The sequence below is a fragment of the Crinia signifera genome, unplaced genomic scaffold (genome assembly GCF_055691185.1).
Source record: "Crinia signifera unplaced genomic scaffold, ASM5569118v1 HAP2_SCAFFOLD_297, whole genome shotgun sequence".
Classification (NCBI taxonomy): Eukaryota; Metazoa; Chordata; class Amphibia; order Anura; family Myobatrachidae; genus Crinia; species Crinia signifera.
Genome location: NW_028142190.1, coordinates 46,190 through 72,837, shown reverse-complemented (window position 1 = coordinate 72,837; position 26,648 = coordinate 46,190). Strand labels below are relative to the sequence as shown.

General features: G+C 48.4%; 1 protein-coding gene across 1 annotated transcript in view; it reads right to left on the bottom strand.

The window, feature by feature from the left end:
- The window catches only part of LOC146055078 (uncharacterized), a 63,716-nt gene extending 38,558 nt beyond the window's left edge, over positions 1-25,158 (bottom strand). Inside the window, exons 1-3 of the mRNA XM_083168185.1 lie at positions 25,095-25,158; positions 21,894-22,033; positions 12,296-12,424 (exon numbers count right to left, since the gene is read on the bottom strand). Of these exons, the coding sequence (XP_083024311.1) occupies positions 12,296-12,424; positions 21,894-22,013 (249 nt within the window). The 5' untranslated portion in view covers positions 22,014-22,033; positions 25,095-25,158. The remainder of the gene's footprint in view (positions 1-12,295; positions 12,425-21,893; positions 22,034-25,094) is intronic.
- Positions 25,159-26,648: the final 1,490 nt, after the last annotated feature.

Sequence of the window (26,648 nt, the reverse complement as noted above, 5' to 3'; positions counted from 1 at the left end):
TACACTTATGGTGGTTCTGTATGGTAATCACTGGGTTCTGGTCTGGTACTATCAGGCTCTTTCAGAGGTTCTTAGAGGCCCAAAGAAACACACATTTTTGAGGTCCCCACCATCTTATTCTTAAACAAAAATAATAATAACATTTGTCATGTTAAATTGATTTGAATGCTTACCTTTAATAAAATGTACATATAAATTCTGTATACATATACTGATGTAGTGGATTATTGGCGATTTCAAGTTCTAGTTTAGACACTAGGTATTCATCTAGTTGCCAAAATAGCAAATAGACAAATATAAAAAAAAAAAAACCTCACAAAAATAACTCTAGAAATAAGGATTTCCAGTTAGAGGCACGAATAATACCCATGCCACCCCATCCACACATACTATATCTGGTAGGCACTGGCTATTATTGCTCTGTAATGTTATCTTTCTAACAAACGATAATACCCCTTTCACACCAGAAAATGCAGGGAACCACCCAGGAATTCGGCCCAGGGATCATGCCCCGGTTGGCCCCTTTCACACCAGAAAAGTCTCTGCGTTTTCTGGTGTGGGAAGGAGGCAGAGAGGAGGCCGTCAGAAGGCAGGGGTAGCTGGTATGGTGGCGGAGGCCGGTGAATAGTACTCACCCTGGGTTGCTGGTCCTCGGTGCAGGCCGGTGATCCACACAGGTCAGACAGCAGGTGCAGATGACACAGCTCTCCGGCGGGAGTAAGGGCACCGGAGAGCTGCATCATCTTCATCCACCTCCTGTCCTGTCATCTGCGCCCCCCGCCTGTGTGGATCCCCAGCCTGACCATCTGCACCATGGACCAGTAACCAGGGTTAGTAATCCCTACCCCATTCAAAACGGCCAGGACCTTGGGTTGAATCCGTGAACAACCCTGCTTGGTTGAAATCCTGGCAAATTTTCCCAGGAGTTTGGCCCGGGAACCTAACAAACCAGCGCTACCCGGGAAATTAGGCTGGTGTGAAAGGGGTATTACAAAAACTCACTTGAAATATAACCCTGATATTCTGCCTCTCATCACTGACAAATCATAATTATGAGGTTGTTGATATTCTGCCATCGAAAAAACGGTTCCGCAGTATCCCGGTACGTACAAAGCGCATGCTAAACAGTTTTTTTTCCAACTGCTGTTAATATGCTGAATGATAAACAATGAAATGGGATATGTTTGTGCAGGTACTTGTGTGTCATTTTTTGTTGACAGTGCATTGTTGTAGTGTATTGTTGACACAATAAAGTATTATATTCAGAATGTGATTGCTGTAACTCAATTTGCTGATCAGCAATTGCTTTGAACATGTTATTTATTAATAATAGTTATTTAATAATTATCTAGTAATTATAGCTACAATATAAAGGTATATCTTTTCAGACGATTCTACGCAGACCGTTTTTGTGGAGAGGCTGCGCTCCGAGCGCCAAAGAAGATCTCGTCAGGAAACCAGTGACGAAACATCTCAAAGGGAGAACAGAGCCCGAAGCCGTTCACCCATTTTTATCCCTGGTCCCAGGGAACTTCATCGAGCCTCTGATCCTCCAGCTGAACATCATCAGAATTACGCAGACCTCGTAGACGAGCTCGAGAGGGAGTATTTCAATGACAGGATGTTGGAGATGCACGAGCAGATTCCAGAGTCGACCATCTTTGTTGAGATCAACGCGCAAGACTTCCTGTCGTCTGAAATGGTGTTCATCGGTGAGCTTAACCAACCAGCCATGATTGTAGAGGTCAACGGACAGCATATCCTGGCCATGGAGGTAGACCGCGACAGTCGTAACCCCGAATACCTGCAGATACGTCTCACCAGGGAGAATGTCGCACCCTGGGATTTGGAGATCAGCGCATTTCCATCGTGCACTATTGCTGAGGATGAAGAGCCGCAATTCTGCGTGATCTGTATTATGGAGTTCCAAAATGGAGAGCGGGTGTCAGTTCTGCCCTGTGGCCACAGATTTCATCCGAGCTGCATCTACGTGTGGACGGACTCAAATCCCAGCTGTCCTGTGTGCCGCAGACAGTCCACTCGGTGGCCGGTCCTGTGTCGTATCTCCTGAATACACTGAGAACATGAAGATCTTCTCCACCGTACATCGTGGTAATTCCTTCTCTCTCCTCACAGGTGTTATCCCATTTTGGGTTTTCTTCTCTCTCTTTTCTTTACACTCTTTTCTGTCTATCGCACCATCACAACCGCTCTATCCCATCCCATCAGCTTTCAGCTGCCTCTATTACACTCCACCCACACTCCTGCAGCCTAGGGCTGACACGACTTGGGAGCATTTTGCCACTCGTCACCGTTAGCGGTGAGGGTCCCGAGGGATTTTCCCTGTTATCTCCTGAATACACGGTGACACTATTGGCTCGTGTTCTCCGTGCAGGTTTATCAGGAATTTCAGGTTTTTACCTCGGGCCAAGTCGTCTCACCCCCTCCTACCCCTCACTTAGCATTAGTCATGTTAGTATTTGGTTTTACTACACTCCACACACACTCCTGTGGCCATTTTGGGTTTGCTTCTCGCTCCTCTTTTCTTTACACTCTTTTCTGCTTTCCGCACCATCACAACCGCTCTATCCCATCCCATCAGCTTTCAGCTGCCTCTATTACACACCACCCACACTCCTGCGGGCTAGGGCTGACACAACTTGGGAGCATTTTGCCACTCGTCACCGTTAGCGGTGAGGGTCCCGAGAGATTTTCCCTGTTATCTCCTGAATACACGGTGACAATATTGGCTTGTGTTCTCCGTGCAGGTTTATCAGAAATTTCAGGTTTTTACCTCGGGCCAAGTCGTCTCACCCCCTCCTCCCCCCTCACTTGGTATTAGTCAGGTTGGTAATTATTTTTACTACACCCCACCCACACTCATGCGGCCTAGGGCTGACACGACTTGAGAGCATTTTGCCACTCGTCACTGTTAGCGGTGAGGGTCCCGAGGGATTTTGTCCTGTTTTTGCCTGAATACACGGTGACACTATTGGCTCGTGTTCTCCGTGCAGGTTTATCAGGTTTTTCAGGTTTTTACCTCGGGCCAAGTCATCTCACCCCCTCCCCCCCCCCCCCTCACTTGGTATTAGTCATGTTGGTATTTGTCTCTTTTACACTTCTCCAACACTCCTGCGGCCGATGGCACAGAAACTCAAATACTAAATTAGCATATTGGGCCAGAATCATAATCCAAAGCTGTAGTGGCACATTCAGTAAAGTACTGATATTTGGTACCCTGCGCATGTGTTGGACCCATACTGCCCATGTACAGTATGTGTCCACAACATTGGTTGAACTATGGCATCAGACAGTCAGTGATTGATAGTCTGATGCTGCTTGGGGATGGCATGGGGATGGAGTTTGTTTGTGAAAGATGGGGCCAGGATCTACTTCGGAGGACTGAGATTTTCAGACCTGATCGGAGCAGATTCCATGGTCGGCTTGCATGACCCAACTGGGTCGGAGCTGGACAGAGTTGTCACAGGAGATCGGATACTGCAGCCCAGGATGCCGTTCCGATCAGTAACGCAGCAGGAGGTGCAATGCCTATCATTGTATATAGGTCTATTCGTCAGGTGGTGTGGGGGTGGACTAGCGGTTTGGGGTTGGGGCCGCCTGTGTCGACCAGTCAGCTGCTCCATGCACTAGTTTTTATAGTGTAATCCTGCTTGATCGGCAGGGCGGCTCCTTCAACGATCTGCTTCCCCACTTTCTACACCACATCACGAATAGACAAGACTTGGGAGCATTTGCCACTCGTCACCGTTAGCGGTGAGGGTCCCGAGGGATTTTCCCTGTTTTCTCCTGAATACACGGTGACACTATTGGCTCGTGTTCTCGGTGCAGTTTTTTCAGGTTTTCACCTCGGGCCAAGTCATCCCACCCCCTTACTCCCTTGGCATTAGTCAGGTTGTTATTTTGATAGTTCTGGAGATGTGGACATTTTGATTGTAGGCTAGCTAGGGGCTGACTCTTTTAGCCTGGATTCCCCACCCACCCTAGCCCAAACTTTTTTTTTCTTTTTTCTTGCCTGTTGGGGTTGGTCAACCTCTCTGTGGCGGGAAATGACGTCAGTCCAGTGGCTAATGCGCTGCTTTATGGAGGAGCGCTCTCTTTTCAGGGTGTGGTATGACTGTCCAACAATCGGGATCATGACAGTCAGTTTACCGACATCGGAATCCCGACTGCCAGTTAGTGCTCTGACAAGGGGGTGAGCGCAAAGAAGCCCCTTGCAGGCTCGGTGGCTCGCCACAGGTTCTATTCTCCCTCTATGGGGGTCATGGACCCCACAAGGGAGAATAGACCCTGTCAGTTGGGATCCCCCATGTCAGAGCACCGGCAGTCGCAATTCCTATGTTGGTACACTTACCGTCAGGATCCCGATTGCCGGGCAGTCATCCGGCACCCCTCTTTCTAATACACTGATCTAGTGTGACCTACCCTACTGGGGGTCAGGGCCACTGACTGTCTAGTTGGCCTATTGTGGTGTACTGGCCAATTGGCTTATGTCACTGGTAAACTGACCGTTCTTTCTCTCTGCCACCATAGTTATTTAAAATGTTACAAAATAAAAAGGTTGACTGATTTTAATGGCATTACTGTTGTCCGTGTCGTTATTTTAGATAAGTTAGATTTTATCCACTAGCAAATATGGTTAATGTGTGAGGTCACACTCAATCTCACATCTGCCGACAGGAAGTTTCATTATACAAAAATCTGTCTTTTAGTACACCCTGTGTGGTACTGAGTGATGGGTTTTTTCAGTGGTTTGTGTTGATCAAAAATGATCGGAAGTGAGTCAATATAATCAAAGCACAGTTGCTTTATTTATAGGGTTAATACAAAGTGTGGGTATAGGTATCCCAATAGGGATGAGTCACTGAAGGGGAAGAGGGATGAGGGAGGGGGGTTTTTCGTGGCAGCACTGTTGATAGTGCTGTACTGTCTGTGATACCTGTATGAGTAACTGCAAATGCAAATGCAGACAGGAGAGGGGAGATGAGTCAGATGAGTGCGTGGAGCACAGGGGGTGGTGCAGGGGGCTGGCCTTGCACCACCCCCTGTGCTCCACGCACTCATCTGACTCATCTCCCCTCTCCTGTCTGCATTTGCATTTGCAGTTACTCATACAGGTATCACAGACAGTACAGCACTATCAACAGTGCTGCCATGAAAAACCCCCCTCCCTCATCCCTCTTCCCCTTCAGTGACTCATCCCTATTGGGATACCTATACCCACACTTTGTATTAACCCTATAAATAAAGCAACTGTGCTTTGATTATATTGACTCACTTCCGATCATTTTTGATCAACACAAACCACTGAAAAAACCCATCACTCAGTACCACACAGGGTGTACTAAAAGACAGATTTTTGTACAAAGGCAGAATTTCTGTTAGAAAGTGAGCGCATAGTATACTTCGTTTGTCACTACCTCCTTGTGGGTCTGGGCAACCCACCACTGTGCAGCCCCTTCGCTCATATAGGTAACTGAGCGCTGGCAAACCCCCTTCTCTCCAGGAAGTTTCATTAATAATATTACACCATCCAGCCCATACTAATGTTTTATTGCTAGAATCCCCTAATATCTGGGAAATCCTCTTCATTTTTGGAAGTTAATACAATGGGTGAGATTTAATAGGATGAGAGATTCAAAAAGTGAGAGATTTGGTAAGAAATCTCCAGTTTTCTAAAGTGGCAATCATTTACACGGCAAAATCAAACTGGTTTTGCAGTGTAAATGATTGCCGCTTTAAAAAAACCTGGAGATTTCTTACCAAATCTCTCACTTTTTGAATCTCTCATCCTATTAAATCTCACCAATATGTTATCATCAGGTGACATATATAGCATCAGGTGACATATATAGCATCAGGTGACATAAGTGGCATCAGGTGACATATATAGTATCAGGTGACATATATAGCATCAGGTGACATTTTAAATACTTTAGCAGGAACCGATGGATCGGAAAAACAGAACCAAAATCTAGTCCAGGCATTCCCAATCACAGTCCTCAAGGCACACCAACAGTGCAGGTTTTGTAGATATCCAGGCTTGAGCACAGGTGACTTAATTAGTATCTGAGGGATTCTGATTAAACCATCTGTGCTGAAGCCTGGATATCACTAAAACCTGCACTGTTGATGTGCCTTGAGGACCGTGATTGGGAATGCCTGATCTAGTCTAATGCAGGGGTAGCCAACTCCAGTCCCCGAGAGCTACCAACAGTGCGTGTTTTCCAGGTTTCCTCATAGAATCACAAATGAAGTAATTAGCTCCACCTATGGATCTTTTAAAATGTGTCATTGAGTAATGCGTGCACCTGTGCACAAGCTAGGTGCTCTGAAAAATGTGAATTGTTGGTAGCTATTGAGGACTGAAGTTGGCTACCCCTGGTCTAGTGTGTACGCACAATGCTGATGATGTGCACTCACACAACTTGTCAGCAATGTAACATGGAGCCTGCACCCCCACCGTCGCTCGTTGCGGCTGGCATTAACAAAAGTGTGTATGCACTAGCCGATGCCAGCACCCCACCGGGTCCCATCTCGGAGGATGCCGCTGGGTACAGACATCATCCAGTGCGTATACAGCTATATACTGACTTGTGTTATAGTCTAGTAGCTTTACTTCCATGCCTCATAGCAGTCACATAAAGCTGCTCAGCATGTACTGTACTTACTGTAGCAGTCACATAAAGCTGCTCAGCATGTGCTGTACTTACTGTAGCAATCACATAAATCTGCTCAGCATATGCATTACATACTGTAGCAGTCACATAAATCTGCTCAGCATGTACTGTACTTACTGTAGCAGTCAAATAAAGCTTCTCAGCATGTACCGTACTTACTGTAGCCGTCACATAAAGCTTCTCAGCATGTACCGTACTTACTGTAGCCGTCACATAAAGCTGCTCAGCATGTGCTGTACTTACTGTAGCAGTCACATAAAGCTGCTCAGCATGTCCTGTACTTACTATAGCAGTCACATAAAGCTGCTCAGCATGTGCTGTACTTACTGTAGCCGTCACATAAATCTGCTCAGCATGTGCTGTACTTACTGTAGCAGTCACGTAAATCTGCTCAGCATGTACTGTACTTACTGTAGCAGTCACATAAAGCTATTCAGCAAGTACTGTACTTACTGTAGCAGTCACATAAAGCTGCTCAGCATGTGCTGTACTTACTGTAGCAGTCACACAAATCTGCTCAGCATGTACTGTACTTACTGTAGCCGTCACATAAAGCTGAGAGCATATACTGTACTTACTGTAGCAGTCACATAAAGCTGCTCAGCATGTGTTGTACTTACTGTAGCAGTCACATAAAGCTGCTCAGCATGTGTTGTACTTACTGTAGCAGTCACATAAAGCTGCTCAGCATGTGCTGTACTTACTGTAGCAGTCACATAAAGCAGAATTTTTGGTACTTGTGAGTTATCCGGACGCCCGATTTCTAAATCGGGTCGGATCGGGCACATCGCATCGCATCGCATGCGACCATCGGATGCGATGCGATGCGATGCGATGCGATGACCCGATTTTTCCATAGGAATCAATGTTAAAATGGACTGAGTCCATTTTAACATGGAATTCAATGGGAAAAAGGGGTCCTTTTCATACCCCTACTATCCAAGTGGGCATGGAGTTGGATATAAACCTGTGGCGAGCGTAGCGAGCCACCGAGCCCGAAGCGTGGCGAGCGTAGCGAGCCCCGCGAGGGGACACGGAATACCGTCCCCTCGCGGGGCTCGCTTCGCTCGCCACGCTTCGGGCTCGGTGGCTCGCTACGCTCGCCACAGGTTTATATCCAACTCCATGCCCACTTGGATAGTAGGGGTATGAAAAGGACCCCTTTTTCCATAGGAATCATTTTAACATTGATTCCTATGGAAAAATCGGGTCATCGCATCCGATGGTCGCATGCGATGCGATGCGATGCGATATCGCATCGCATCGCATCTGATTGTATGCCTTAACTTAAGGCATACAATCAAAAAATCGGGCGTCCAGATAACTCACAAGTACCGAATTTTTTTTGGGGGGGAGTTCTTTCGAACGAAATGGAGTAGCCCCGAGACACCACTTCCCTCACCCAGGCATCCTTTGTGGTGGACAGCCACCGGCTCGAGAAGAGTAGCAGTCTGCCCCCCACCTGGGGCTCTCCCGGCGGGAGGGCTGCCCCGTCATGCGGAAGGCTTGTCAGGCTTGTTTGGGGCCTGTCTGGCAGCCCAGGCCTGCTTAGGTTTAGCCTTTGCGGGCTTACGGGCGGGGGAAGGCTTGGTAAAGGGTTGACCTCTGGCCTTGCCCTGGGGGCGAAAGGACCGAAAGGCAGGCCTAGACTTCTGAGGGAGGGCCGTTGGGAGGCATGCAGTCTTGGCTGCTGCCAGAGAGGCTACTATCTTATTAAGTTCTTCTCCGAAGAGAGTTTCACCCTTAAAGGGTAGTAACTCCAGGGTCTTTTTGGACTCTAAGTCCACTTTCCAAGGCCGGAGCCAGATGATGCGGCGTGCTAGCACAGAACTAGCTGATGCCTTGGCTGCTAGTGTGCCAGCATCATGCATGGCGTCCATTATAAAGGAAGCAGCTTGCTTGATATGGAGGATACACAGTTTAGCATTTTCAGATGCATCTTGCGCAAGCTCCTCCTCCAAGGTCTGAACCCACGGAAGAATGGCTTTGGCCGCCCAAGTAGCTGCTATTGTGGGCCTTTGAACTGCGCCAGAGTATGAGAAGGCGGCCTTAAGAGCCTGTTCCAGGCGCCTGTCAGTCTGGTCCCCTAAATTGGAACCAGATGAGACGGATAGAACCGAGGGCTTTACCAGTCTTGCAACATGTGGGTCCACCGAGGGTGGTATTTCCCACGGCTTGCAATCCTCTGGAGGGAGGGGGTATTTGTTTAGAACCCTCCGCGGAATGCTGGTCTTTTTGCCTAGCTCCTGCCACTGATTTGTCCTGATTTCCGTTAGGTAATCGGAATGAGGGAACTGGGCCTTAAGAACCTTTTGCTTTTTAAAAACATCCTTAGTCTTAGCGACAGGCTCCGGCTCAGGGTCATACAATAGGACCTCCCTGATAGCATGTATCAAGGCTGCCACATCAGGAGTCTCTGCCTGAGCAGCAGGAGTATCCATGGGCAAGGGGTCATTCTGATCATCCTGTAAATTGAGGAGATCATCTGCATTATCAGCATCCTCATCTCCCCCATCGCCCCCATCATCAGTATCGGTGTCATCCCGTGCATCTGCTAGCAAGGGAGTCAAAAGGGAGCTACTGGGCTGTACCGCCTGGGGCAGCAGCTTTTGCATAGCAGCCGTAGTCTGCTGCAGGGTCTGCACCGTGGTTGATAGGGCATCCACCCAGGGAGGAGGGGGCTGGACTACGGGGGGAGCAACAGTGGCAGGCAAGCGATCCACCAGAGTACCCAGTAATTGTTGGAACGCTGCCCATGGGGGTTGTTGACCTGTGGCAGTGGACTGCGCAGGGGACATGCAGTTGACACACAGGCCATCCCGAACAACATCCATATCAGACAGGCCTGCAGCACAGCCCTTGCAGGACAAGAGTACAGGAGATTCTGTCTGCTTACGCCCTCTTTTAGACATGGTGTACAAACACACTGACAAGGAGAGCTGACAGTGCACAATAGGATAAATCCCTTAAGGAAACCCTAGAGCGATATCAATGAGAGCTGTGACCAATGAGGTATTCCTCAACAACAGAAGTGAAAGGACAGATCACTGGACAGAAGTAGTGAGAAAAATTTTCTAGCACAAGTCACACACACTCTATAGTCAGAAATAGACTACTTCACCCTGTGTCAACCGCTTGACTCTATGGAGAAAAGTGGGAATAAGGGTGGCTGTGAAAGAGGCTACTGAACCTGTAGGCGATTTCACAGGGGAGAATGGTGCCCGCTCTCTGGAGGTGCTGAGGAGAAATGGCGCCTGACCGAGAGAGGGGGGCGGGCACCGTAAAGGCGGCCAATGGAACGGCAGATCTCTTAGAGAAATGGCGCCAAGGCCGGGGGAGGAGGCTGCAGGCCCGACGCCGCCTCCCCTTGCTGGACTTCCCCCACCGGGATGTTAGCATTGATGGGGACCCCCCCCCCCAGCCTGCGCTAGTCACCGGTGGTCTAGTGGGGTCACGGGCCGCGGCCTGCACCCACGCCAGCTGCCGCGAGCGTCTCCCCCGCCAGCGCGGCATGACAGCGATTTGTGCTCCAAGTGGAGCCTTACCTGTCCCTCTTGTTCCAGCCACGCTGTCCGGGGGAGAACGCTGGCGGTGCTAGGCGTCGCGTCCTCCCCCCTCGCCGAGGTCCTTCCTTGACGCGCTGTCATCAGAAGGAGCCGGCGCCGGGAGGGTGATGTAGCCGCTCGCTCCGCCGTCAGTGATTGACGGCGGTGAGCAGCCTCAGCCGCAAAGCGGCTTTTTGCCGCTTAGGCGGCAAATTCAAAGTAAAAATAAAAATGAAAAAATAAAAATGAAAAATAAAACCTTAGTGGGGTTGTCTCAGAGAGGCAACCCCCGCTGATATAAGGTGCGACTGCTTCCTGCAGGCACCAACTAAAAACTGGCTAGATGAGCCAGGAGGCGGGGCTGTAGGGGAGAGGGCCCGGGCATCCTGGGAAATCTTTAAAAGCTGCGCTGATTGGTGCCTCGGACCCCCTGGATCCACCTACAACCCCGATGTCCCCTGTGGGACCCATGGACCCTGAAAAGGAAATATACATTGCTGGCACATGCCAGCAATGTATATTTTAGTGGCATCACTGCCCACCAATGTTACTTACAAGCCAGTAATATATACATTGTTGACACAGGCCAGCAATGTATATATTATGGGCACCACTGCCCACCAGGGTTAAAGGGAGCAGGAACTGGGCGGAACTGCGTTCCATCAGTTTTATTTTGGAGGTGGAATGGTTCCGCCTCCGTCCGCATCGCTAAACAGCTGACAGCCGGGCAGAGCGGTGGGAAATCAGGATGTCTCAGAGAAGGTCCATCCGTCCGTGGCGTAGCTATTTTAAAATTATGTGCCAACTCACGGCTCGTGAGCCAATCAGAGCTCGCGGGACGGCACCAAATGAGGAGCTGCCAGGCCGCGAGCACCGATTGGCTCGCAAGTCATTTGAAATAGCCGCACCACGGATGTTCTGAGACATCCGGGTTTCCCACCGCTCTGCCCTGCTGTCTCCTTTCCCACACAGTGCACACCTCTGGCACTGGGCATGTTACCCCTGGCACTGAGAATGTAATACCTGGCAATGAGCATGTATGTAAGCGGCACTTATGTGGCATAATAAAAAATGGGCATTACCATGTTTGGCATATTGTGAAATGGGCATTACCGTGTTTGGCATATAGTATAATGGACATTACGGTGTGTGGCATAATGTGTAATTTGCATTACTGTGTGCATTTCTGTGTCCCTGACCCATAAAGCCATGCCCTAAAATTTTTGGCACAAAATGTTCAGTTTTTATTAGGTGTTGGGTTGTTTTGCACTGTGGGGCATCATTTGAATCAGGGGTGGTATTATGTGGCCACGTTATTCTTTTCCTGACAGTGTGGCTGTGACATAATTGGGGGGGGGGGGGGAGAGTCAGGGAAGCAAATTTTTCCACTTTAGGCACTGCTGCGCACTAATGTATAGTGATAATAGTTATTAATGTAAACACTGCTGGAGCAGACCAGCAATGTATATGAGACCACTGCCACTGGCCATCAATGTATATTTTTATGGCGTTAATGTATACACTGCTGGCGCAGGTCAACAATGTATATGTTACCACCGCCACTGCCCCCCAATGTATATTTTGTTGTGGCGGTAATGTATACATTGCTGGGGAAGGTGAATGGATTTCTCCCTACGTGCACGGTGGCAAATTAAATGGTAGTTGTGCACATGGGCGGGATTTTGCCCAGTCGGAGCAGAGTCAGGTAGCGTTTACCTGTTTGCTGGGCTCCGAATATACACAGCCCAGCGATCAGTTCTGAATCAGGCCCCTAGAACAGAAATGCACTGAATAAAATGGCCCCTGCTCCCACCCTTGGAATACAAACCCTGCCCATTATGTAAATAGCCTTTTATATGAAAGATTTTCAGCAAAGTCTTTCACCTCCTGAAAATCTCTTGCTCTTTGGGGAAAATAGCTCAGTGTGTACGCACTACTTTGGTGACAAATATATCTTTCAGAGATTTTGGCAAAGTCTTTTGAAATGAAAATCTTCAAGTGTGTATGGGCCTTAACACTTGGCTCAAACAAAACGTCTACACAAGTACCTACCTCGGGAGGTTTGGAGCAGATGCCGACGTCACCACAGCAGATAGGGAGGAAGGTGTTGAGGGCTGCGGAGATTCTGGGACTCTTGGAACCCTTCCCATTCGGTACCAGATGCCCATACTGTTCAGCTCCCTATCCAGGAGACATACACAAACACATGAGTATATAACTATATTAGTAAGGCTGACTAATGTGGTAGCTCAACATCCTAACAAAAGAAAAATGGGATATTTATGCCCTGAGGTAACGTACTCATGGGCCTAATATGTTCCTCTGTAATGCAACCAAGCACATAATGGACACATTAAATACAGGGATTGATCTGTATTGGATATACATCTTGATTACCAATGGCATTTCACCATAAAGGAAAGAGTCAAATCACTGAATGTTTTCTGAACATCGCTTGGCTATGTCTGGTATATCAGCCACAGAAAGATTATGAATAAACATTGTTCTATAATAATGATGCACGTTCCTCATTTCCAGCTACCCAATGTGTACCCAGCATAATATCACAAGTGTTCCTTCTAAGCTTCTGTTACAGGGTGCTGCACCCTGCCCGTTTTTAAAACCTCAAAATGCTCCCTGCCCTTTTTGTGTGTGGCACTCTGCGCCCTTGCGCTGCCCCTCACCTCGTTGACGTGCCGCTGAGAACTTTCGGTGTGTGCCATCATGTGTAATGGGTATTACGGTGTGTGGTATAATGTGTAATGGCCATTGTGGTGCATGGTATAATGTGTAATGGGTATTACATTGTGTGGTATAATGTATAAGAGGCATTACAGTATATGCCATAATGTGTAAGAGGCATTATGGTGTGTGGTGTAATGTGTAAGAGTCATTACAGTGTGTGCCATAATGTGTGATGTCATTAGGTCATAATATGTAATGGACATAGCTCAGTATGACAATGTGTAATGGGTATTAGGGTGTGTGGTATAATGTATAAGAGGTATTACAGTGTATGCCATAATGTGTAGCTGTCATTATGACAGAAAATGGAATGGACATAGCACAGCATGACAATGTGTAATGGGTATTACGGTGTGTGGTATAATGTGTAATGGGCATTATGGTGTGTGGTATAATGTGTAATGGGTATTTTGTTGTGTGATATAACGTGTAGTTGTCATTATTACAGAATATGTAATGGACATAGATCAGTATGACAATGTGTAATGGGTAGTAGGGTGTGTGGCATAATGTGTAATGGGCATTATGGTATTTTGTTTTAATGTGTAATGGGTATTACGGTGTGTGGTATAATGTGTAATGGGCATTATGGTGTGTGGTATAATGTGTAATGGGCATTATGGTGTGTGCGGTATAATGTGTAATGGGTGTGTGGTATAATGTGTTTTCATTGCGACAGAATATGTAATGGCCATAGCAGAATATGACAATGTGTAATGGGCATCATTCTTATAATTTTTGCTGTTTCTGATGTAAATTTCTAGTATAAAATGTGCTCTTTCGATTGAAAAAGTGCTCTGCCTGATGGTCAGCGCCCTGCCCTAAAAAAATCAGAGTGTGAACACTAGTGGGGTATTGCCAGCAGCCACTTTACGGGATATGGTCGTATTGTCGACACCACTTAGGTCGACAGTCATTAGGTCGACACCGTTGGGTCGACAGGTGGCAGGTGGGGTATGGCCAGCAGTCACAGTAACATATACACAGAGGGGTATAGCCAGCAGTTACAGCATCGTATACACAGTAGGGTTAAAGCCAGCAGTCACAGTAACGTATACATAGAGGGGTATGGCCAGCAGTTACAGTATCGCATACACAGTGGGGTTAAAGCCAGCAGTCACAGTAATGTATACACAATGGGGTTACGAGCAGCAGTCACAGTAATGTATACACAGTGGGGTATGGCCAGCAGTCACAGTGGAGTATGGCCAGTAGTCACAGTATGCACAGGAGTCCAGTAGAAAAAAAAAAAACAATTACAGCAGAGTGCGCAGCGGAGCATGCAAAGCGCAGGCTTCCATCCAATATAATGGCGCAGAGCCGCAGTCGCACCGAATTCTGTGGGATGCAATTCTCTGGAGAACCCAAGGCCGGGAAGATGGCACTGAGCCTCGTTGGGGGATGTGAGTGTGGCGGAAACGCCCATTGTTCGGAGCATCTCTTTTATTTGATATGTTTGTTTGGCCCCATCACACACACAATGGTGGCCCCCACCGTAATGCCCATCACACATGATGGCCCACACTGTAATGTCCATCACACATGGTGGCCCACACTGTAATGTCCATCACACATGGTGGCCCCCACCGTAATGCCCATCACACATGATGGCCCACACTGTAATGTCCATCACACATGGTGGCCCCCACTGTAATGCCCATCACACATGATGGCCCACACTGTAATGCCCATCACACATGATGGCCCACACCGTAATGCCCATCACACATGATGGCCCACACTGTAATGCCCATCACACATGATGGCCCCCACTGTAATGCCCATCACATATGATGGCCCACACTGTAATATCCATCACACATGATGGCCCACACTGTAATGCCCATCACACATGATGGCCCCCACCGTAATGCCTATCGCACATGATGGCCCACACTGTAATGCCCATCACACATGATGGTTGTCCACACCGTAATGCCTATCGCACATGATGTCCCACACTGTAATGCCTATCACACATGATAGCCCACACTGTAATGCCCATCACACATGATGACCCACACTGTAATGCCCATCGCACATGATGGCCCCCACTGTAATGCCCATCGCACATGATGACCCACACTGTAATGCCTATCACACATGATGGCACCCACTGTAATGCCCATCGCACATGATGACCCACACTGTAATGCCCATCGCACATGATAGTGGCCCACACTGTAATGCCCATCGCACATGATGACGGTCCACACTGTAATGCCCATCACACACGATGACCCACACTGTAATGCCCATCACACACGATGACCCACACTGTAATGCCCATCACACACGATGACCCACACTGTAATGCCCATCACACACGATGACCCACACTGTAATGCCCATCACACACGATGATCCACACTGTAATGCCCATCACACATGATGACCCACACTGTAATACCCATCACACACCTTAACAGCGACTACATATGATGGCACATAAGAGCCTCTTACCTACATGCTCATTGCCAGGGGTTTCTTACTCAATGCCAAAGGTTTTATGCTTAGTTGCCAAGAAGGTTTCATGCTCGTTGCCCAGGAGGTATTATATCCTTGTTACCCAGAATGGGAAAAGCAACCCCAGCAAGCCCTCCTGTCTGTGGAGGGAGGGCTTAGCCAGCAGGAAGAGCTGACAGCCACTGCTAGCAGAGAGCAGCTTAGCGTTGTGGCGGGGGGGGGGGGGGGATTTGTCACTTTAAAGAGCTGCCATGCCGCTCACTTCTCAGGACTTCAGCAGTGGTAACAGCATGGGGGACGGTGGCGGGCTACATCTGTAACAACAGACACACAGCTTTCAGCAGAGAGCTCATCAGCGTTTCAGTGCATGCAGAAATGAGAAATGTTGCAACGGGGTGTCAGCGCACCAGGGGGGCAGCGGAAGGGCGCAAAGTCCCAGACACAAAAAGGGCAGGAACACTAATTTCTGTGTCCTACGGATGACAGAAGGAGGGTGATATGGTCAGATGTATCTGCCTTCACCGTGGTTCGCAACAAGAGGATTAGCGCAGATTTTGACCCAACTTGAATAACTCTGCAGCTCTTAAGGCCCCCATCTGCTAGGGTGGGGAATCGCCTGTGGTACCCCGCCAACTCACCCGGCAGCTGCTACGTTCAGTTCACAAATATTTCTACCCATGCATGTTGCCCCTTCTTTATATAAACACCTCTTTCTACACTTTTATGAAAACTCTTCACTACTGTATAACCGCAGCTCACCGTTACCAATTCTAAACAGTCTCTTGTTACAGTACATCTTCAGTTGTGACACCTGTCAGTATCACACTGACCCCAGGGGTTAATAAACTGCTTTCTGTTCTACCCTGATACTAGTAAATCCCCTTAACTCCAATACTGCTCTAAAACAAACAGTCATATTTATTGTGGGTTTTATTACTGTTTTAATTCAGCTCATCCTGGAAAAGGATTTGTGGCATTGAGAAAACCTCTGCGAGTATTTATAACAGTGTCTTGAGAATAAAACATTAATCTGGTCATGTAATTATAAATATGGTCAAAATAATAGGCAAAATCAGTGCTGGTGGCTGCCAATCGTAAAATATGTGATAACAGAAGTGAATCACTTGCCTCACCACATAATTACTTTTAAGTACGATATAAACAATCAACTAAATATATATTTTTTTGGCATTTTTCAATAAAGAAACTTTTAGCCTAGTGCTGCTGTGAAAAAAATTCTGATACTCTCTCTAGGTCTGTGGGTCCCAACCTCGGTCCTCAGGACCCCCCAACAGTCTGCGTTTTCCAGGTCACCCGGCAGGTGCACTCATTATTCACTGACACATTTTAAAAGATCACAGGTGGAGCAAAGTATTTCACCTGTGATCCTGCATGGAGGCCTGGAAAATGTACACTGTTGGGGAGTCCTGATGACCGAGGTTGAGAACCACTGCTCTTGGGTGTTGGGATTTAAAAAAAGTTTGGGAACCACTGTCCTACGCCATACTAGAAAGATGTACCGAAAAAGTTACTTGCAGCCAATCAAGCAGGTCTGAATCACCCTCTACATTTAGTTTTCTGTACTGTTGCTGGAAGTCTGCATACTTTTATTCAGGCAATGTATGGTTCTATCTATATGATGCTTTGAAATAAAAATCATTCTTTCAAAAAAAAAAAAAAACCTTTCAAAAATTCTATAGACTTAATGTTCTATAGAAATATCGGTACTTGTGAGTTATCCGGGCTGCCGATTTTTTCATCGCGCCCGAAATCGGGAGCATCGCGTCGGTCGTGGCCGTTATAAGGAGCCGCGACGCGATGCCCACGATTTCCCATAGACAGTAATGTTAAAAGACGCGATGGACCCGATTTCCGACACGATTTCCCATAGACAGTAATGTTAAAAGACGCGATGGACCCGATTTCCCATAGACAGCAATGTTAAAATAAAATTACAATGTGAAATTGGCCAATATGTTTTTAAAATAAATGTTTCATGGCCCCCCACCACCGTTAACGCCACCCCGCTATTGACGCCAACCCGAAGCGTGGCGAGCGCAGCGAGCCCGCGAGGGGCGGCGGTACGTGTCCTCCGACCTTTTCATGCCCTACTATCCACTAGGGCGTGGAGTGAGAATAGAATAGTGTGGCGAGCGCAGCGAGCCACCGAGCCCGAAGCGTGGCGAGCCCCGCGAGGGGACGCGGACACCTGTGAAGCCCGCAAGGACACGCGGATACCTGTGAAGGTGTCCGCGTCCCCTCGCCACGCTTCGGGCTCGGTGGCTCGCTGCGCTCGCCACACTATTCTATTCTCACTCCACGCCCTAGTGGATAGTAGGGCATGAAAAGGTCGGAGGACGCGTACCGCCGCCCCTCGCGGGCTCGCTGCGCTCGCCACGCTTCGGGTTGGCGTCAATAGCGGGGTGGCGTTAACGGTGGTGGGGGGCCATGAAACATTTATTTTAAAAACATATTGGCCAATTTCACATTGTAATTTTATTTTAACATTGCTGTCTATGGAAATCGGGTCCATCGCGTCTTTTAACATTACTGTCTATGGGAAATCGTGGGCATCGCGTCGCGGCCCCTTATAACGGCCACGACCGACGCGATGCCCCCGATATCGTGTCTTTTAACATTACTGTCTATGGGAAATCGGGGGCATCGCGTCGCGGCCCCTTATAACGGCCACGACCGACGCGATGCCCCCGATTTGGAGCTAAATCGTGGGCATCGCGTCGGTCGGGTGTCCTTAAGTTAACCAAACTTAAGGACAAAATCGGCAGCCCGGATAACTCACAAGTACCGAAATATCTCACAAGAAGCATTTAGGCATAGACACGCCCATAGGTTTATTTATTTATTAACAGTTTCTTATATAGCACACACATATTTCACAGCGCTTTACAGAGAATACTTGAACATTCACATCAGTCCCTGCCCCAGTGGAGCTTACAATCTAATCCCTACCACACACACACACATTCCAGGGTTAATTTTGTTGGAAGCCAATTAACCTACCAGTATATTTTTGGATTGTGGGAGGAAACTGGAGTACCAGGAGGAAACCCACGCAAGCATGGGGAGAATATACAAACTCCACACAGTTAGAGCCATGGTGGGAATCGAACCCATTACCTCAGTGCTGTGAGGCAGTAATGCTAACCATTACACCATCCGTACTGCTCCATGTGGAGTTAGACACGCCCTTTGGGCACTGTGTGACACGCCCCTTACAAAGGCGCTTGGCGCATCCTACTGTAATTTTCCTGACTGTAGTTTTCAATTGGAGGGAAGTATGTTGTAACCACAAAGAAAAGTGATCTACATCAGATTCATAGACTTGTTAATAGTACCCCTTTTATACCAAAAACGCCAGGTCGCATCCGGGTTTTTGATCCCTGCTTCAAGCCGGGTGTGACCCTGCGTTTGCACCCTTTTACACCACTGTCGCATCCCCCCTGCCGCTTGGAGATTATGTCATCTCCGATCGCCGCCGCCAGGACCCGGAATGCTGCGCTGGGGGCAAGCCCAGCACTAAGGTAATCTGCTGGGCTGCCCCCAGCCCCCGTCCACCCCTTGTCCGGGAGGTGAATGGATGCCGCTCACAGGCATCCATTCACCTCCTCTGCTACTGCTGTCTGCAGGGTATAGCAGACAGCAGTGCAGGCTGCCTGTGACCCCCCCCCCCCCCCAACCTGCGGACACTGCACCGCGCCCCCCCCCCGGGGTGGCCCTTTGGGACCGCACCCGACTCGGCTGAAATGATGCGGAGGGGTTACAATGCCTTTTGTTATATTTATTGTGGCACAAACACTCTGGGAAACTGTATATAGGAAAGTAGTGTATGGCGGCGGATGCTGGGAGTAGTAGTATAAGAACTGATAGTGTTAGCAATATGGTCGTATCGTTCATTAGACCCCACCTACTGTATGTGACTGCCAAAACTGGCTTACGCTCTAGAGCAGGCATGTACAACCTGCGGCCTTCTAGCTCCTGTGAAACTACACATCCCAGCATGCCTTGCCATAGTTTTAGCACTCGCTAATAGCAAAACTATGGCAAGGCATGATGGGACTTGTAGTTTCGCAACAGCCGGAGGGCCGCAGGTTGGACATGACTGCCCTAGAACAGTGGTTCCCAACCCTGGTCCTCAAGTACCCCCAACAGTGCACATTTTCCAGGTCTCCACACAGAATCACAAGTGATATAATTAGCTCCACCTGTGGATCTTTTAAAATGTGTCTGAATAATGAGTGCACCTGCTGGGTGACCTGGAAAACGTGCACTGTTGGGGGTACTTGAGGACCACGGTTGGGAACCACTGCCCTAGAATGTCATGTGCATGATCTAGGGATCCATCGTCTTGGACAGAGATAAAAGAAGAAGATTAAGAAGCATTTAGAGCAGTTTCTGTTGTTTTACAGCTGCGCTAGCATAATGCCGGGAGATGATTGCTTGGTTCTTTGTCAATATCCTCTCTGGGAGAAGCAACCGCAGGCCGCTTTCAGGGGGTGTGGCGGAACAGACTCAACATTAGACCCCGCCCCCAGCCAACTTATACTGTAATTTGGCTTCTAATTGTGGTTTTACCTAACATTTACTGACTACCGGTACTCTGACAAGGGAGCGAGCGCAAAGAAGCCCCGTGCAGGTTCGGTGGCTCATCGGGCATTTAGCAGTCGGGATTCCAATGTCGGTATAGTGACTGTCGGGGGGCATCCGGTTCTTGTTATCATCTTTGTGCTTAATTCAATCTTATCCTCATGTATGTAACCCGAGAATGGGAGGTTTATCAGCTGCATCATTATTTCTCTTTCCTTCACTAGGTGACACTGGAGAGTTACAGTGGGGAATAGAAGGGCGACCACAGGGAGCTTGGGCACTTTAGAATAAATTAACAGTGACTAACTCCTCCCCTTCTACTTCCTCTCCTAGGCAGTCTTAGCATGTGCCCTGCGGGAGCTGGGCGCATTGTTAGCTCACTCTTGGGCTTTTCTAATTTTTTCTTTATTTTTCCGGATTTTTAAGATCTACACAGGCAGATAGTCCCTGTCCCTATCTGCCTGCGACGAGGGCGCTGCTTGCAGCTTGCCTCCGGAACCTGGCTGACAGAACCACCGTTCCGGGGTCCCCGGCGCCGCTGCATGCAGCGCGCCTCGCGGACCGCAAGCCTCGGCGCGTACAGCAGCTACAGGGGTAAGTATGCCCCCGGGTCCCTGTTAGCAGGGAACCAGGTGGGATTGCTCTAAAAGCGCGTCTCAGTACTTTGAGAGTACAGCGCGGCTCAGTTCTGTGAGAGTACAGCGCGGTCAGACAGGCAGGTAGTACCCTGCCCTACCTGCCTGCAAGGGGACCACAGTAACAGAGAATCCGGTCGCCGCTGCATGCAGCGTGCCTCGCGGACTTCCTTCAGCCACAAGCATGGCAGGGATACGTATACCCTGGCTCCCCACTAGCGGGGTAGCCAGGTAGATGCATTGGCGGTTTATCCAGCTGCAACTATAGCATAATAATAGAGTACAGTATTTTATTTTCTTTGTATACTCTATTATTATGCTATAGTTGCAGCTGGATACCAGCATTAAGATCTCCAAGGGATCCATTTGCACACTTTTGTACAGTTTGTCAGTAAGACCGCTATCCGGAGTGAAAACTTACATTCACTATCCATTTACCTAAGGGTATGTACATTCTCAGTATTGAAAAAGTAACTACTTAATTGTGTATATACTAAATTAGTAATATGGCCTTTCTCCACCACCTAGAAAGTTACCCCTGAGGAAGTCATTTTTTTTGACGAAACGCCTTGGGAGTTTTTTCCTGATTATATCGATTCGACCAACTGACTGCATACAAGCAAAAATGTTTTTACTTTGTTTTTTAAATTAATTGTATTAAATACTGTTGTACAGTGACCAATCGATATATTTTCTTGATCCTTCTGGTGGTGGATCTCCATAAAATAGTGGCGCGTCTTCTATCTTTTTTCTTCTATTCCCCACTTCCCCTGCTAACAGGGGGGACTGACAGAGTGCTGCCCAATCTACTTTATCTAGCGCATTGAAAGGGTACCCCACTCTTTGTTCTATATATATATATATATATATATATATATATATATATATATATCCGGAAGGGCCGTCACTCTGGACTGAAGTGAGCTGAGATGTGTAGCTTGCCCCGGTGCCAGCTTTCAGAGGGCAGCCACAATGAACTGCCCACAGAATACTATGACGAAATGAATGGGCACTCGAGGACTCACAAATGCTGGTGAAATCAAAAGGCCGTGTTTATTCCATAAGTGGTCTTACAGGCGTCAACGTTTCGGGGGCCGGACCCCCGTCGTCAGGACAAAATGCAGACAGGGTGAAGTACAGAATAAAGTGCAAGTGCATGGGTATTTATAAGACATGTTAACAAATAGGCGCTAACTTACCCCCTCCCTGTAGCCGTCCCCCACGAGCATCCACAGGCCGGTTTCCGGAGTACTGCGCACAGCAGTGACGTCACCACGTTCGGCGGCGGCCAGCTGACCGCGCGTCATCACGGTCGTCATCCCGCGGTGACGTGGGTGGGCTGGGAAAGAGATTGCAGCTCACATTAGCATGAATACAAGTATCGTGCTACAGAAGTCATAAAGCAACAAAGGCATCCATACATACACAAAACTTCAGAGGATGCAAGTGAATAAAAAATGCAAAAAAACAAGTGGACATGACCATATTATGACTACATAGTGACATCTAGTGGCTAAAAATGAGAAGACATATATAATAAAAAACGAACATTTAAAAAGGGTATACGTATAAAAAGATAACTGCGTGCGGCCCCGAATTGGAGCCGTACTGGGCAAAAGTCAAAGTGCATATGCTGGGTGAGGTGCAAACCCTATGGCGTGAGTGGTTTAAATGCAGGGAGAAATACTGAGTCCCTGCTGGGTATCTATAATAAGCAAAAACAGCCCTGTGTGGGGTGATGCAGCCAGCATCACTGTATGCGCATAGCACCAGAAACCAGAAATTGCAACAACAGAATGCCAGCATCTTGTATATTATATGGGTACTTATGTAGTATCTGGGCTGCCGATTTTTTGATTGTATGCCTTAAGTTAAGGCATACAATCAGATGCGATGCGATATCGCATCGCATCGCATACGATGCGATGCGATGCGATGCGATGACCCGATTTTTCCATAGGATTCAATGTTAAAATGGACTGAGTCCATTTTAACATGGAATTCAATGGGAAAAAGGGGTCCTTTTCATACCCCTACTATCCAAGTGGGCATGGAGTTGGATATAAACCTGTGGCGAGCGTAGCGAGCCACCGAGCCCGAAGCGTGGCGAGCGAAGCGAGCCCCGCGAGGGGACGGTATTCTGCGTCCCCTCGCAGGGCTCGCTACGCTCGCCACGCTTCGGGCTCGGTGGCTCGCTACGCTCGCCACAGGTTTATATCCAACTCCATGCCCACTTGGATAGTAGGGGTATGAAAAGGACCCCTTTTTCCCATTGAATTCCATGTTAAAATGGACTCAGTCCATTTTAACATTGAATCCTATGGAAAAATCGGGTCCATCGCATCGCATCGCATGCGATATGGTCGGGTGCGATGCGATGCGATGGACCCGATTTCAAAATCGGCAGCCCAGTTACTACATAAGTACCATTATATGTTATCCTGGTGTGTCACCTGGACACCGATAAGGCTGGGGGACTGGTGTCACACAGTGGGATGACAAGTACCTTTAACAAGGGGGAGAGAAAAGGAAGAAGGAAGACATGATTGTGTGTTAGTGGACCAAAATGGTTACAAAAAATTATGTAGGCCAAGTGTGTCATTAAGGCCTTTAGGGTGTAGTGTGTCCATTTTGTAAATCCACTTGGACTCAAGCTGCAGAAGCTGTTTGGAACGGTTGCCACCCCGTATGTGTGCCGGCACGTGGTCTATGATCTTATATTTGATCATTGCCATGTTATGTTTGGCCTTGGCGAAATGCCTGGTCACTGGTTGCTCCCCTGAGCCAGAATGAAGGGCTGCCCGTATGGCACAATCGGTCTTGCCGATGTAATGTATTCCACATGGACAATAAATGATGTAGATAACAAATTTAGTCGTGCACGTGAGGGGCCATCTGATTTAAAAAATTTTTACCCGTATAGAGATGTGCAACTTCGGTGCAAGCTGTCACGAAGCTGCATGTTGTGCAGCCTAGGCACCGGTAACAGCCCATTCTGGTGGGTCTGATTTGTCTAGAAGGGGTGTCAAAATTTGTAATCTCGGTCTTGACCAATAGGTCCTTCAAGTTTGGGCCACGCTTGTAGCTCGGCATCAGCTTGGTGTCTTTGAACACCGGTAGCTCGGGATCCGAACGCACAATTTCCCACCAGTTTTTTACTCTGCTGGTGGTTTCTCGGCTGGCAGAGCTAAAGTCATTAACCCATGGAATACATGGCTTTATGACTGTAGGTGTTGCACCTGTGATAAGAGTGATGCGCTCACACGCCAGAGCCCTGGCCTTGGCTTTAAGTAGGCCCTGTCTGGGGTAGCCTCTGTCCTCGAACTTCTGCTGCATGATGTCCAGTTGGTGATGGGTTTCAGAGTCGGTATCAGTGATCCTGCATACTCTCAAAAACTGAGTATGGGAGACTCTCCACCGTGTTGCGTGGGTGCGAGCTGTTGTGTCTAAGTATAGTATTGCGATCTGTCGGTTTGACATACAAAGAAGTGTGTGTAAATCCCAAAAATACAAATGTGTAAAAAATAGGCGTATTTCTGCCTACGAATCCATTTTGGTACATTTCCCCCGATGTATACATAGTATATATATACACGCTATACTGCTGTTCTGTTCTCAAAGACAACATGAAGCATATATATCACTTGTGGAGCCGATATTTATGGTACAACACGCCCCTGTAATTCTCACATTCATAGAGATCCCACAGCACATCTCCCCCATGTGTTAGAGCCTGACATCTCCGATTTACAAACATGATCATTAGCGATCAGTTTGACCGTGTTATTATTGTATACAGAGATCCATATGTAACACACCCGTCCGGATCCCTGTGTTAACACCATACAATTGTCACGCTAGATGCGGTGACATCTTCTTCACATCACTTCTTAAACATTGCTCGGGCAGTAGTCCCGTTGCATCTGAAATTTACACTTCAAACGTGCACCATTTTTTAACATTGTTTTACTGTTTTAATGTAGGTTATTTATGTGCCATTTATGTGTTGTTATAGGCAGAAGCCAAACCCGGATCCTGGAGCGGAGGTTGTCATACAGAAGTGGGCGATACGGTGGGGTCACCATAGCAACCCATCTACAACAGAGGGGAGCGTGATGATGCAGTGAGGCTCCGCCCACTGACATCCGCCCGCACCGGAAGCCGCACTGGACGCAACCGGGACGCTCCACGTACGGGAATGGTGAGTATGCACATGCTGTATGTATTTAAATGTTTGCTGTGTCACCCGCACGCGTTGTACACCTTGACAGTCCCCGAAACGTCGGTCACCTCCAATAAACACATTGTTAAGCCCACGGAGTGCCGCTGCCTGCTTGGATAATTCCTTAGATAGATAGATACCAGAAAGAACCCCCACTGGGGGAATAAACAGCACTCACCAGTCTGTAGTTCAATGGAGGTACAACCAGGAGGTAATCCAAAGTTTATTTTCTGCAAGAGAGATCTTCTGACGTTTCGGTCCCCGCTGGTACCTTTATCAAGGCAGCCACTGTGTCAAATAGTCGCAACTTAAATCTGTGTGGGAAGGGGGATATATAGCCTTTGAGTATAAAGAAATATAAAAATATATGATACAGCCAGTACAGGATATGGCGGGTGAGCCAGTGACAGGGACTATAGAGAGGTAGGGCAGGGGGATCAGAGGCGGTCCTGCAGCGATGCATAACCCACAACAGAGAGAGCCGGCACCGGGAAGGGTGATCCCTGGAGAGGACAAGGGCCTGTGCAGTGCTGTGAGCTGCTGACCTGTAAGGAGCGGAGGCTGCGCAGCTGTGAGACCAGGAATGGCGCCAGAAGAGCCAGGCTCCTCCAAGTCCCCTACTGCTGCCACCTGCCAGAGGGAAGGGAACCGCGCTGCCCCCACTAGCTGCCAACCACAGGAGGAGCCCCAAACCCGGAGAGAACAGAATGATGTGTGCTGCCGAGGTGTCCTACATAGTGCCTGCCTGTGGAGGAGCCGAGAGGGTGAAGACTAGAACCTCAAGGAAGAAGGTGCTGAGGGGGTAAATTACCTGGGAGCACACCCAGCCGGAGGATTCTCCTGAAGTTGCTCCGAAGAAGATAGAGGATGCAGCAAGTGGAGACCAAGGTGCGCAGGCACCGCGGAGGACACCCGCTCTCGAGGAACCAGGACTGGAGGACATGCAAAGGACCCCTAGCTGGAGACCTGTAGAAGCCCCCTCAGTGGTGCGGAGCTGCCCCTAGAGATGCCTGCCCGAAAGTAAGTTAAGAACACGATGTAACATCAAGGACAGGAGCTGCTCAGAGGACAGGTGACAGCCCAGCGGAGGAGAGGATAGAGGAGGATCCCCAGCCTGATAGGAGCCGGGGGTGGAAGCAGAGGCCGACCCAGAACAGCACAACAGGCGGAGCAGAGGACGACCCAGCACCTCCTGCTGCAGGAGCCGAGGACACGGGACACAAGGCAGACGTCAGGCTCATGGCAGATGCTGTGCGGCTGTGGTACAGGTATATGTGCGCTGTTGTGTGTTTATGCTGGGCGTTATGGGTAATAGAGGAGGTTTCTTTTTTAGGATGTCGGTATGTGGTAGACTCGCTAGTTATAGGATGTGTAGTATGCTAGGGTTTGTGGTTATAGTGGATGTATTTGTGTATGCAGGGCACCATTTGCGGATGTACTAAAAGGATGATCACAAAAAGGGATGATCGGGATGATTGCCTGCAGTTCCTATTCGCACCACTAGATGTCACATTTTTTTTTACTTCAACTGAGAATTTGTATGTTGGACACTGGTTGTGTATCCTGGACAGTCGGTAGAATAGGTAATCAGCGCTCAGTATCATTCTGTGGAGTTTTCGTAGCTTCTTAAAAGAAGCTGTAAGCGCTGCACAGGGAGGCCAGGCAGCGTCTCCCCTGTGCACAGTGAGCTGACAGGACGCGCTTCTGTCAGCTCCTGCTGTGCTAGCAGTGT